General features: G+C 46.4%; 1 protein-coding gene across 1 annotated transcript in view; it reads left to right on the top strand.

Annotated features, from left to right (window-relative positions):
* TMEM8A (transmembrane protein 8A) overlaps positions 1-14,118 on the top strand; it is a 45,638-nt gene that overhangs the window by 26,255 nt on the left and 5,265 nt on the right. The window contains exons 8-9 of the mRNA XM_018567728.1: positions 2,759-2,882; positions 11,928-12,064. Of these exons, the coding sequence (XP_018423230.1) occupies positions 2,759-2,882; positions 11,928-12,064 (261 nt within the window). The remainder of the gene's footprint in view (positions 1-2,758; positions 2,883-11,927; positions 12,065-14,118) is intronic.

Below are 14,118 nucleotides of genomic sequence, written 5' to 3'. Positions count from 1 at the left end.
CACATGGGGTGAGCGTAGGGCAGCGTATGGCGGCGTAGTGCCATAGAGAAGGACGGGCTGCGTACTAATCACACGCAGCACCTGTCCTTCCCGGGAGCTGCACGATACGGCCGTGCAGCAGCATGGAGCTGTATGTGCCGGCCTGTTCTCGTGTGAATGAGGCCTAAGTGTTACTGAACTGCAGATGGAAACAATCCGGTCTGACAGTGCCGTGCTGTGTGACTGGATGGACAGAAATACAAATTCTTCGGAAGATAAAACCGCTCCCTGTGTATTTAGCCATTTGCCTGCAGTCTAGCTTTGAAGTGCCGCTATTGACCGAAGACAGAGGAGGCATCTGCATTCGTTCCTTTGGGCTAGGCAGAGGCTGCATCGTGATGACTGCAGGTGCGGCCTAGTAGAAGTATGCTGCAGAAAGGTGCACATCACTGAGCGTGTACAAACTTGAATAGTGTACCAGACCAACAGGTAGGACAAATCACGTCACCCCTGTTCCCATGTGTAAAATGATATTTGTCAGGTATTTGGCCTGTGGGTAAAACTTTGATATGAGCTCGGATACACCTGTTACCAGTTTACCATACAGGCCTCCGATACTACCTCAGGTGACATTGACGTTAAAGCACACCTGGCGTGACCTACATAGGGCCTGCCTTTATCTCCTCCCTAGGACGATACTTTCCCAGCTTCATCTTGGAATGTAACCGTTTGATACCCAGAGGTCATTGATGCCTATATGCCTAGCCCTTGACCAAATTTAGCAGCAGCCATTTACATTTATTAAGTTGACCATAACTCTGTGACCAATTCGCCCACCTGAATAATTTTGAGGAAAATATACAGATTTAATTTGCTACACTGTTTTAATAATAGTAAAAAAAAAACCTTTGGCAGTGTGCCTCTGTTTTGATACTGTAATGCTCAGATACAATTCTAGTATTAAAGGGCTTGGTTGTAGAGGAATCTTTACGACTAAGTACATTTATGGTTGAAATGCGCCCCACGGGTGATGTACTCATTGTTCAAATAAACGACAGACTTTTGGATTTTATCTTTTATCTTTCATATATGGATATGAGATGGGTCCATGACGAGCCTTATTGTGGAAGCAAGGTCAGTAAAATAAAAAATCGCTGGGTGGAAGGGATTTTTGGCAGGAGAGTCATGCAAAGTCTCTGCCAAAAAAATGATTCCTTTCTCCCCAGCAATTTTTTTTATTTACTGTGTGGTGCAAATGCTGTCAATGGGCGGGGTGTCGGGGAGGATGTAACTCCTGTGCTCATGCACATCAACAGGGCCACTCAGTGACCAAAAAGGACTTCTGGGCACCTTGAAGTGTCGGCGCTGGAGATGGCGGCGGCAGGGGACTGAGCTAGGGACTGAAGACTGATCATTCAGCGCTGGAGAAGGGCACACTGGTAGGTAATTGCACATCATACTTGCACATTAGGGCATTTACGCAAAGGTTTACTTCTACTTTAGGCACCTGCAGCTGGTTGTTGAAGGTTTTCTGGCCCTAGGGCCACTTGTAGTCTCCAGCGGAAGCCCAGGGTACCACTATAGGGGAGCAGTTGGGTGACTGGGCTTTGTCAGGAAGTGCCAGGACAGGGACCTTAATGGCAGGATCACCAGGGATTATTTTAATGAAAGCTGCGGATCTAAAAAGATTGAAAATGACTTTTAATATGTCATTAAGACTATGGATGCACCGATACCGATACTAGCATCAGTATCGGCGCTGATGCTGAGTATTTGGGCGAGTAATCGTGCTCCCCCAAATGCTCTGATGCCTAGCCCGATACCTGAGCTTCAGGTATCAGGAAGCTGGGCTGCGAGTCATTACACGCTGCCCCACCCGGTGATGAGGGAGCATGGAGCCGGCTGCCCGGCCAATCAGGTAGTGGGGCAGCGTGTAATGACTCGCTGTCTAGATTCCTGATTGGTCAGGAAGCTGGCTAATCAGGAAGCTGGACGGCGATTCATTACCCATCCCCCGGCTTTCTAATTGGCCAGAAAGCTAGCTTCATTCTCCCTCGTCACCTGGTGAAGAGGGAGCATGGAGCCGGTTTCCCGGCCAATGAGGAAGCCGTGCGCCCTGTAATGACTGGTTGCCAGCTTCCTGATTGGCCAGCTTCTTGACCAATAAGGAAGCCAGTCAACGAGCCATTACATGGCGCTCGGCTTCCTGATTGGCCAGAAAGCTGGCTACATGCTTCCGCCTCACCTGGTGATGAGGGAAAATGGACACGGCTTCCCTGCTAATCGGGAAGCTGGGTGGTGAGTCATTACATGCCGCCTGGCTTCCTTAATGGGACTTCCAGTGTTGGTATCGACGAGTACCGGAAAAAAAAAATATCGGTACTCGATACTGAAAAACCGGTATCGGTGCATCCCTAATTGGGACGTTAAAGCTTATATGAGATTTTAGTGTTTGGGTTTACATGCACTTTAACTACCCCCATTCCCAGCTGCACATACTGCACCTCACCTTCCTTTCACCCCACGGCTCCAATTACACACCAGGAGAGAAGACCGGACCCCCTGTGGAATCTCCAACATGCACATTCTCAAAACAGAGCTGTATGTTTGCCAGTTCAGGATCATCCAGTTGCATGTTGGGAATGTGTCTGTCTGTTTTTTTTGTTCAACTTTATATGACTTGGCATCCCATCTGTTGTATTTGGAGCGTGCGTTTGTATCTTTGTACTGTTCTTGCACGTATAATATTTCTGACCCTTTTTTTCCCTTTCTCCCGTAGCTTTTTCCCAGGGCTATTCCTACAGATTAACCGCAGCCGCCTACGGAGACACGTACAACATACCGTACCCCGAGACAGGCAGATGGTACCTCTCTATGCAGATATTGTGTTCAGATAATGACAGGTACAGAACAAGAATCTTCATTTTGTTGTAAATCATTCACTGACCTTGGGGCCTCCTTCACAAGGATGATGTTCATTCCAAGCAGCAGAGGAATCGTGAACAGATTCTCTTTCTGAACCACAGCAGAACAGAACAGATGTCATTTTTGCGGCATCTGCGTCCATTCAATTTTCGCCTCCATCTTGCAATAGGTTAAAAATGATGCTTAAAGAAGAACTCCAGGTTTTAGAAAAATTAACCCTGGCAGTGGGGCTACCCCCACACTGCCAGGGTTAACTGCTTGTTTTTCTTTAGAGGCTCATTGAAGAAATACTCGATCCTCGGTCCTGCGGCAGCGATCGCTCTCCTCTCTACCCCCTCCAGCTGTGGTATGTCCCTCTGCGTCCTCACGTCTAATACAGGTAAATGGACTGTATTAGATGTGATGGTGTCAGCAGGGTTTAGACCACTGGGGGCCGGTCTAGCAGCCCAGGGGGACCAAAGATTGGCTGAGTATCCCTTCTTTATTTGAGCCCCTAGGAAAAAGCAAGCGATTAACCTTTGCAGTGCAGGGGTAGCCCTACTGCAAGTGTTGATTTTTCTAAAACCTGGCGTTTTTCTTTATTAAACCCATCTCGGGTCTATAGACAAGCAGATGTAAGCTGACGTGAGTCCATTTACATCCATTCCATTTAGGTCCAAAGAATGGAAAAGTTTGCAAACCTTTTTGCATTTCTTTTTTTTTTTTCCTTTTTTTTTGACCTGGACAGACTCAGAGGTAATCAGATGTAAACAATAGCCTGTCTGTTGATATGATCCCGCCCATAGACTAACATTGACCTTCCGATCAGATCCACCTGAAAAACTAACAGGTGGACCTGAGCGGAATGTGCGTGTGTAAGGGGCCTTAAAGAGAATCTGCATTCTACTTTTACTATATACACATTTTGAGTTATCGTTGTAGCTTTTTACTTGCTTGCTGTATTGTGTTTGTGCCCCCTCTAATGGTCATTTGTACCTCACAGACGTTAGAGCAACATTCCAGAAGCCCAGCCTTTGCGCAAGGCAGCTGAAGACCCCGTCCGTACCAAATGCAACAAAGAACAATCAATTATGGCAGCTGCATAGATCATTTTATAAATAATTCCAACGATCATTACACAAATTCCCCAGCACAAAAAGACCTAAATAAACTGTTCCAGTATTTCAGTTAAGACACATTGCCACATCTGGACACCTTTGCAAAGTTCAGTCCTTAACGCTAAACTGTCTGTTCAGCATATTACCCCTGCCCATGTGCACTCCTTTTCTGTGCTAGCAATAAATTGAGCAGCTGAAATGTTCTTTGTTGGATTTGGCACAGACACATATTAAGGCAGGGGTGGCAACTCCAGCTGTGTTTTAAGTACAAATGCCAACATGCCTCTGGGAGTCATCCCTGTAAATGCAATGCCTCATGGGACTTGTAGTTCTGCAACAGCTGGAGGGCCGAAGTTGCCCACCCCTGTATTACAGGGTCTTCACTCATTCCATGGTGATTGGATTAGGGGTGATTGGATCATTCCATGGTGATTGGATCACTCATCCCATGGTGATTGGATTGGATCTCCGCTTCCTGTGTGGATATAACTTTGGGGGTATGTTTCCAACACTTATTGGATATGAAGAAGTGGCTTGGAGGAGCTTTGAATTGTCTTCAAGTCGAGCTGAATGTGAATAACTACTAATAGCTATACCATGACCCGAATAAATGAGAACCTTCACAGAGGAGAGATGTCCAACATTGCTCAAGGCAGCTGAAGACACTAGAGCGGGGGTGGGCAAACTCCGGCCATCTATCTGTGGTGAAACCACAAGCTCCATCATTCATCTGCCTCTGGGAGTCGTGTCTGAGGCTGTCAAGAGTCCCTCAAGGGATTTGTAGTTGCACCACAGCTGGAGGGCTGGGGTTTGCCTTGCGCTGCCCCTGAGGGTCTATTTATTTAAAAAAAAAATGCATATTCATCCAGTGAAACTGTATGTGCATTGGTTTTGTGTGACTAAACCAGCTGTTGTGAGAATGGAGTAAAATTGAATGTTTTTAGTAGGGATGCACCGACACCGTTATTTCGGTATCGAATATGGGTACCGATATTTTTTTTTCGGTACTCGCCGATACCAGAAGTCCGATTTAATGACTCGCCACCTGGCTTCCTGATTAGCAGGGAAGCCGTCCCCATGTTTCTGGTCACCAGGTGACTAGAAAGCATAGAGCCGGCTTTCTGGCCAATCAGGAAGCCGGCACTGTGTAATGACTCCATGCTCCCTCGTCATTACATGACGTACGGCTTCCTGATTGGCCAGCTTCCTGACCAATCAGGAAGGCGGGCAGCGTGTAATGACTCACCAGTCAGGTGAGTCATGACTCACCAACCAGCCAGGGAAGCCGGCTTCCTGCCAATCGGGAAGCTGGGCATCATGTAATGACTCACTGCCCGGCTTCCTGATACCAGAAGTATCGGGCTAGGCATTGGAGCATTTGGGCGAGTACGAGTCCTCGCCCAAATACTCTGCATGGGCACCGATACCAGTATCGGTGCATCCCTAATTTTTAGGCTATTTTCTGTTCTGTTTTTGCTGTTCTTAGTCTTTTCTCTAAAAATTATTATTCATCATAAAATAATTGTACAAAAGAGACCTCGGCACTTGTGTGTCTTTTAGGGCTGCAAGAACTAATCGACATAATCGATTTATAATGGATTATTGAAAAAGTTGTCAACTTTTTCAATCATCGATTAATCGGCTTCTGATTGGTTGGCCCTGTTTATGGCTCCACACACGCTGTGCGCCGCACCTCCTCCCCACCTCATGTTCGCCGCTGCCAGATCCGCCCGCATCCACGCTCCACACGTCGCATCTCCTCCCCGCCTCACGTTCACCGCCCACATCCACGATCGGCACAGGGACGTGGGGAGAAGTAGTAAGGAGGAGCAGGGGACAGCTGCCGATAGACAGGTAAGCCTGCACTTTCCCACACATGGTGCTCTATAATGTATTGCTTGGATTTGTATTCCTCTATAGCTGATGGTACATTGTGCTGTATATTATACAGAGGAATACAAATCCCAGCAATACATTATACACTGTATGTATAGTGTACTATTGCTGGGATTTGTTGTATTCCTCTATAGCTGATGGTACATTGTGCTGTATATTATACAGAGGAATACAAATCCCAGCAATACATTATACACTGTATGTATAGTGTACTATTGCTGGGATTTGTTGTATTCCTCTATAGCTGATGGTACATTGTGCTGTATATTATACAGAGGAATACAAATCCCAGCAATACATTATACACTGTATGTATAGTGTACTATTGCTGGGATTTGTTGTATTCCTCTATAGCTGGTGGTATTCTGCATTGTGCGGTATGATTTATTCCTGGGATTTTGTAGTCCTCTATAGCCGATGCCATTCTGCATTCATTGCTGTATAACTTTACACTTTTCATTTCACTATATTGCACACCACACTTTTGTTTTCTTTTTTACGTCCACTGCTCCAAGCTTGCTCCTGTGATGGACTACACTCAATACAAACTAGTAGTCCATTACTGGAGCCATTTTTTAAAATGTATTTTATTTTTTATCCGATTAATCGAACTTAATAATCGACTAACTAATCGATTTTGAAAATAATCATTAGCTGCAGCTCTAGTGTCTTTAATAAAACATGGAGCAGAAAACAGCAGTTGTGAAATGGTAATCCCTCAAGATGAAATGCAGAGCTTAAAAATGCGGAGCTTTAAAAGTATTGCGGGTATGTGATTGCAGCAAATGTACAGCGGTACAAGCATCAGCGCAACACACCCCCTATGTTCTTTATCCCGCATCAGTGTCTAAAGAAATGTCAAAGACTGAGAAGTAGGCAACATACAAGTTACAATAGTAATCAGGAAAGAAGTGATTACCGTCTGCTATATTCGGGAGATAAAGCGGCTCTGTATCATCGCATACAATGTACCTGGGAGTGACTGACTGCCGCAAATGTCAGCAAACAGTGTGAGTAAGAAGCCGGTTTGTATACGTATGCATTCCCTTCTGATTACCTGTCCTGGTGAAGGTATAGATAGGGATTCAGGTTTGAATCCCTATCTATAGGTAATGAGATGTGAATACATACTTTGTACTGTACAAACTGGCTTCTTGCCCACACTGTTGACATTGGTGGCAGCCAGCCACTCCTAGATACATTGTACATTGTATGCAATGATATATCGTTACATTATCTCCAGGAATGTAACAAGTTAACCCTTGCAGTGGGGATACCCCAGCACTGCAAGGGTTAACTAAGAACATTTGAACTTGAGGGAAATGGCCTAAAAAAAACTTGGCTCAGAAGAGAAAATAGATTAAGAATAGGGATGCACCGACACCGGTTTTTCGGTATCGAGTACCGATATTTTTTTTCCGGTACTCGCCGATACTGAATACCAGAAGTCTCATTAAGGAAGCCAAGCGGCGTCTAATGTCTCGCCACCCGACTTCCCAATTACCAGGGAAGCCGTCTCCATGCTTCTCGTCACTAGATGACGAGAAAGCATGGGGCCGGCTTTCTGGCCAATCGGGAAGCTGGACGCCGAGTAATGACGCGGCGCCCGGGTTCCTGGTTGGCCAGGAAGCCGGCTGCATGCTCCCTTGTCACGAGGTGGCGAGGGAGCATGGAGCCGGCTTCCCGGCCAATCAGGAAGATGGGCAGCGTGTAATGACTCTTTGTCCGGCTTCCTGATACAGGAAGCTGAAGTATCGGGCTCGGCATCGGAGCATTTGGGCGAGTACGAGTACGTGCCCAAATACTCGGCATCAATACCGATACTAGTATCAGCGTGTCCCTAATTAAGAACATATGAACAGAAGAGAAATAGCCTAAAAGTCTTTGATCAGAAGAGAAAATAGCCTAACAACATTTGAATAGAAGTAGCCTAAAAACCTTCGATCAGAAGAGAGATTGCCTAAGAACATTTGAACAGACAATAAAATAGCCTAAGAACATTTGATTTTGCCTCTTTCTCACAATACCTGATGAATTCGCATATAAGGAACATACATGCTGTTTCCCTGGATAAATATTTTTTGTTTTATAAAAAGAACCCCAGGGGGCTTCAGCTGCCTTGGCTAATGTTGGGCTTCTCTTGTCTGTGAAGGTTCTCCTCTATCCTGGTCATGGTCAGTGGCATCACAAGGGGGGGTGACACCAAAATGACTGACAGTCATTTTTGGTGTCGCCCCCTCTGAAAAGTCGGTCACTCGGTCATGGACTGAGAGCCCGACAGTTGCTCGATAAAAGAAGGGGATCCCGCCGGGTGCACGTCCCCCTCCTCTCTCTGCCAGCGTCCATCACCAAGATGGCCGCCGGCAGATAACATCGGTACAGCACGTGGCGTCATGACGTCACTGCAGAGTGTCACCATGTATCCGCACCGGGTGTCACCCCGCTTCGGGACGCCTCTGGTCATGGTATAGCTTTTAGTAGTTAATCATGCTCAACTGGCCTTGTCTTGTGATGTTGAAGACTTTTCGTAGCTCATCCAAGCCACTTCTTCAGTTCTAATTAGTATCGAGGAACATGCCTAGCATTTATAACCACACGGGCATCACAGACGCCTCAATCCAATCACCACGGAATGTGTAGATGTTGACTGTACAGGAAAAGGATGAGACATGTGAAAGTTATGGAACCAACCTGTTTTAATTACAAAATGCCACCCATGGTAGCAGGAAGTCTGCATTGCTGTTAATCCTTTCATTCACATGGCTGGAGGTGTAAATTTTTGTCACATTGCCAGGATAGAGATGTTAAAACGGCATTATACATGGAAGACAAATGATGTTGACGGCCTCCACCCAGGGCTGTAGCTACCATGGGGCGAGTGAGGCACTCGCCTCAGGTGCAGCTGAGAGGGGGCGCAGCCAGAGCCGGCCTGGCTGTGCCCCCTTGCCCCTGTTGCCATGGCGAGAACAGGGCGCCATTGGCAGCAGGGGCGCCAGGCAGCCAACACAGCCGCGGCTCGGCAGGGGTCTCCCCGGGTCCCCGCTGCTCTCCCCGAACCTGTATGGGCAGAGGACTCTGTGTCCTCAATCTATTTTTCTATTTCAAAAGGGAAATAACAGGGGTCTGGAGAGACCCCTGATATTTCCCCGAAGCCCCCCAACAGTAAAAAATAATAATAAAAAACACCCCCCACACACACACTCATGCATACATATTAGACACACTAGATATGTGCAAGGACTAAAAATTTATTTCGGATGAAATGAACGTAAACTAAAAATGTTTTCATAAGTTTCGTCAAACGAAACAAATTTTTAGGCTATTTTGGATTTGGCCATCTGCGCATGTGCGCTGCTATCCTGGAGGTGGGGTGCATGACGTCACATACCGCACAAGTCTGTTGGGGGGGGCACAATTTTCTGTTTATGCCTTAGGCGCAAAAGAAACTAGCTACAGCTCTGCCTCCACCCTTGTTGAGGGATGGTTGTTCCAGTTTGACGTAGATGGCCTCTGTCCAGGGACATTCTTTGGAGGACAATGAGGTGCACATTTTGTAGAAAGAGAACAACCAGTTCACCAGAGGGGTGGATGTACTGTACACCGAAATCCTGGACGTGCTGAATACGCATCTGGAGCCTTAAAAATTGACCATGACAACCTATAAACGTGACATGATATATTAGGTGAACACAGGGGCATAACTAGAAATCACAGGGCCCCATAGCAAAATGTTGTATGGGGCCCTGTGATTTCTAGTTACACCCACCTGATAACCCAAACAGCCCACCTGAGAGTGACCCTGCAGAGCCCACCATAGGCTCTCTATGGTGGGCTCTGCAGGGTCTCAGGTGGGCGGTAAAGCCCTCTTGGTTGTCACTGACTCAGCAGCGGCTGTGAAGAGGAACGCGCCGCTGCACACATCACTGACAGGTTGTCAGTGATGTGAATATCGGCGTGTTTCTCCTCACAGCCGCCAGTGACAGCCAGCAGCCTGAGATGCCATGGCGGCCCAGGCAGGCCGCACGGCATCAGGAGAATGTCCTGGCCGGGCCCCATAGGGGTCGCTATGGCGATTGTACCGCCACTGGTGAACAATGTCAACCTAATGTTCACACAGAGGGGAATTTATCAAAACTAGAGCCGGTGTGCATGGCAACCAATCGGCTTCTAGCTTTCATTTTCAAAGCGTAACTGAAGAGAGAATCTGATTGGTTACTATTCTGCAGATTCTGTCCCCCCATTTATATTTCCCTTGATCTTTCCCAGCTTTAGGATGAGAGCGAAGAGGTAGAATACTAACATTCGACACAACCTGCACAGTACAGAAAGGGATTATCCGTGATAAAATATTCATTACTTCCTGCTGAACAGCGACACCTGGCTCTGTGCGTGTGATGTAACCTGTCACTGAGTGAATATTATAGTTATCCCCGGTGTCAACATCAGAAGGTGTTGCAGCATTGGGTTCCCGTGTTGGTCTGCCTGCTGACAGCCTAGAAACAGGCTCCCCGGACAGCAGACATTTTGGACACTTCCCAGCTGAGATTAAATGCCGCTCTGCACATCGCCAACCCTTTAATGAAATGTGAATGTATGCTTTATATATGAGAGGCTTAATATTTATTTAGTATTACAGACATTTCTACAACCGCTCTTTACATACTATTCCTTTTACGTCGGTGATAGTATCCCTAGGAGCTTACAATCTAAGGTCCCTATCTCACATGCACACAGGTACTAGGGTCAATGTAGACAGGAGCCGCGGCATGTCTTTGGAGTGCGGGGGGAAACCAGAGTACCCGGACTAAACCCTATGCAAGAACCAGTGACGTCACAAAGGGGGTGCGGCCCGCACCCGGGTGACAACATTGGAGGGGTGACACCAAAATGACAGTAATTTTGGTGTCGCCCCCTCTATTAAGTCGGGCACTTGGTCATGGACCGAGAGCCCGACAGTGTCTGGAGAGAGGAGAGGACCTGGCGGCATACCTCATCCCTCCGGGTGAATGTCCCCTCCTCTCTTGGTGATGGACGCCGGCAGGCGTCGGTTAGATGACTGCGCATGGTGATGTCACGCGCATGCGCAATGACGTCACTGCGGGGTGTCACCCGGCCTCGGGACGCCCCTGGATAGAACATGCAAATTCCATACAGATAGTGTCCTGGCCAAGAGGACCCTGATGCTGCAAGGCAGATGTGCTAACCACCAAGCCAGTCTGGGCAATCTCCATGCCTGGCTAGGAATTAAGAAAATGTATTGCAGTTGCTTACATGCTTTTTGCTGTAAGTACTGAGATCGGCATTCCCTAAGTGAGAGGACCTTTACTATAATCAGTGCAGCACAGTGGCTTCGTGATTGGCACTTCTGCCTTGCGGCACCGCGGTCCCCCATTTAGTCAGCACACTATCTGCAAGGATGTTCTTCCTGTACTTGCATGGGTTTCCTCTGAGTTCTCTGGTTTCCTCCCAGGCTCCCACCCTCCAAAGACATGCTGGAAGGTTAATTGGCTCCTGTCTACATTGGCCCTGTATGTGAGATGGGGACCTTAGATTGTAAGCTCCTTGAGGGCAGGGACTGATGTGAATGTGCATTAAACACTGCTGGAGATTCAATACTACCTGTAACATGCTGCACGTGGTTCAAATAGTTCTGGGGCAGGAAGTGAGACACTGACATGAGCAGGGGGATGACGAATATGGGAAATCCTGTCTATATGAATGTTGTTTTGTCATTTCAGGAAATGGGGACAGTGTTTGAATTAAAAAAACTAATCTGTAATAATATAGTTAGTAATTATGCATGCTATGCTAAATTTGAACACAAGGTGCAATGCGTTCATATTGGTGGTGGAGTCCAGTGGGCTGACCCTTTAATAACACAATGCAGGTAGCAGTCGTGTGTCATTGTCTACGCTCATCCAATCAGAAATCGTCTTTTAAAGAAACGTTGGCATGTTGGGTTTTTCCATAGAGCACCAATAACGGAATTGTAATACATATGTTTTGCCAATCATCTTTTTTTTTTTTCAGCGCATGTCAACAGGAGGTGGCCAAAGTGATCGTGTCGGCCTACCTCAGCCCCTGCCTGAATGACTGCGGCCCATACGGCGAGTGCCGCCTGCTGCGGAGGAACGGGTATCTGTACGCTGCCTGCAGCTGCAAAGCTGGTAAGAAGGATATGAATGGATTGGAAACATGTGAAAGAGATCTCTGATTTGTTAACATCTTTTATTTTTCTTTGTTACCACCTCCTCTTCTGGAATCCAGGACTTCTCCTGTGCTGCACCTTGTCTGAAACTCTTTGTTTTGTCAGACTTTCTGTAATTAGTGAATTCTGTATAAGAGAGTAAACTCTAATTGGGAGAACACTCATACCTCCTTTTCTATATAAGAGAGTCAGCTCTAATTGGGAGAACACTCATACCTCCTTTTCTATATAAGAGAGTCAGCTCTAATTGGGAGAACACTCATACCTCCTTTTTTATATAAGAGAGTCAGCTCTAATTGGGAGAACACTCATCTCTCCTTTTCTGTATTAGAGAGTCAGCTCTAATTGGGAGAACACTCATATCTCCTTTTCTGTATTAGAGAGTCAGCTCTTATTGGGAGAACACTCATACCTCCTTTTCTATATTGGAGAGTCAGCTCTAATTGGGAGAACACTCATGCCTCCTTTTCTATATTGGAGCGTCAGCTCTAATTGGGAGAACACTCATACCTCCTTTTCTGTATTTTAGAGTAAGCTATTATACCTCCTGTTCATGTCCAGTAAGCTCTAAGAGACTCATGCTTCTGGTTCCCTGTTAGGTTATAAGCTCTAATAAAGAACACCTTCATCTCTTCCTTTCCCTGTAATGAGGAAAACCCTTAAATCCCCCTGCCTCCTGTTCCTTATAGAGAATAAGCTCTGATGATCAGACTTCTTGTATCCTTGGTTCCCTATTGGATTGTAAGCACTAGTCCTAAAGGCCGTCATACCTTCTGTTCTCTATTAGATAATCTCTATTAGGGAGGATCCTGATATCTCCTGTTACCTGTTACATAATAAGCTCTAATGAAAAGGGACATTTTACCTTCTGCTTACTGTTAGAAATTGTGATTCTCCTTAACATGGCTTACTATCTCCTGTTCCTGATGGTAAGCTGTAATGAGGACCCTCCTACCTTATGTTGGTAATGAGCTTTATTGCAAACTTGTTCCTTATTAGTCAATAAGTTCTAATGAGGAGGATCCTCCTATATTCTGTTTTTAGTAAGCTGTATGAGAGAACCTGCTTACCTCCTGCCCCCCTAATAAATACGCTTAAATGAGGAGAACCTTTAAACTACCCGAAAATGTTAGATAATAAGCTCTAATTAGGAGAGTCTCATGCCTCATGTTCACTATTGGATACATTCTAATTATAAAGGGTCTCATACCTCCTATTCACTGATCAAGTATACCGTAAGTTCTAATGAGGAGGGTCTCATAAGTTCTGTTGACTGTTAGATAATGATCTCTAATTAGGAGAGTCTGGTACCTCCTATTTAGGCCCCATTCACTTGAGAAACAGCCGGCACGTACAGCTCAGTGCACGACCGTATCGGGCAGCTCCCGGGAAGGACAGGTGCTGCGTGTGATTAGTACGCAGCCCTTGTCCTTCTCTATGGGAGTAGGCGGCCGTACGCCGCCCTACGCTCACCCCAAGTGCAGGTCCGTGCGGGTGTCCCGGCTCGGACACAGACAGGATCCATCCTGTCAACGTACGAGTACGGACACCCGCATGGACGTGCAGGGCGAGTGAACGTAGGGCGGCGTCTGGCCGCGTACTCCCATAGGGAAGGACAAGGGCTGCGTACTAATCACACGCAGCACCTGTCCTTCCCGGGAGCTGCCCGATACGGCCGTGCACACAGCACAGAGCTGTACGTGCTGACCGTTTCTCGTGTGAATGAGGCCTTACTGTTGGATAATAAGCTCTAATTAGAAGAGTCTGGTACCTCCCAATTTACTGTTAGATTATAAACTCTAATTAGAAGCTCTAAGTTGTAATGAGGAGGGTCTCATAAGTTCTGTTGACTGTTGGATAATAAGCTCTAGTTAAAGAGTCTGGTACCTCCTATTTACTGTTAGATTATAAGCTCTAATTAGAAGAGTCTGGTACCTCCTATTTACTGTTAGATTATAAGCTCTAATTAGAAGAGTCTGGTACTTCCTATTTACTGTTAGACCTCATATTTTC

The sequence above is a fragment of the Nanorana parkeri genome, unplaced genomic scaffold (assembly GCF_000935625.1).
Source record: "Nanorana parkeri isolate BGI_ZX_2015 unplaced genomic scaffold, ASM93562v1 scaffold1087, whole genome shotgun sequence".
Taxonomy (NCBI): Eukaryota; Metazoa; Chordata; class Amphibia; order Anura; family Dicroglossidae; genus Nanorana; species Nanorana parkeri.
Note: the sequence above shows the minus strand (reverse complement) of the source record. Positions and strands in the feature narration are given on the sequence as shown.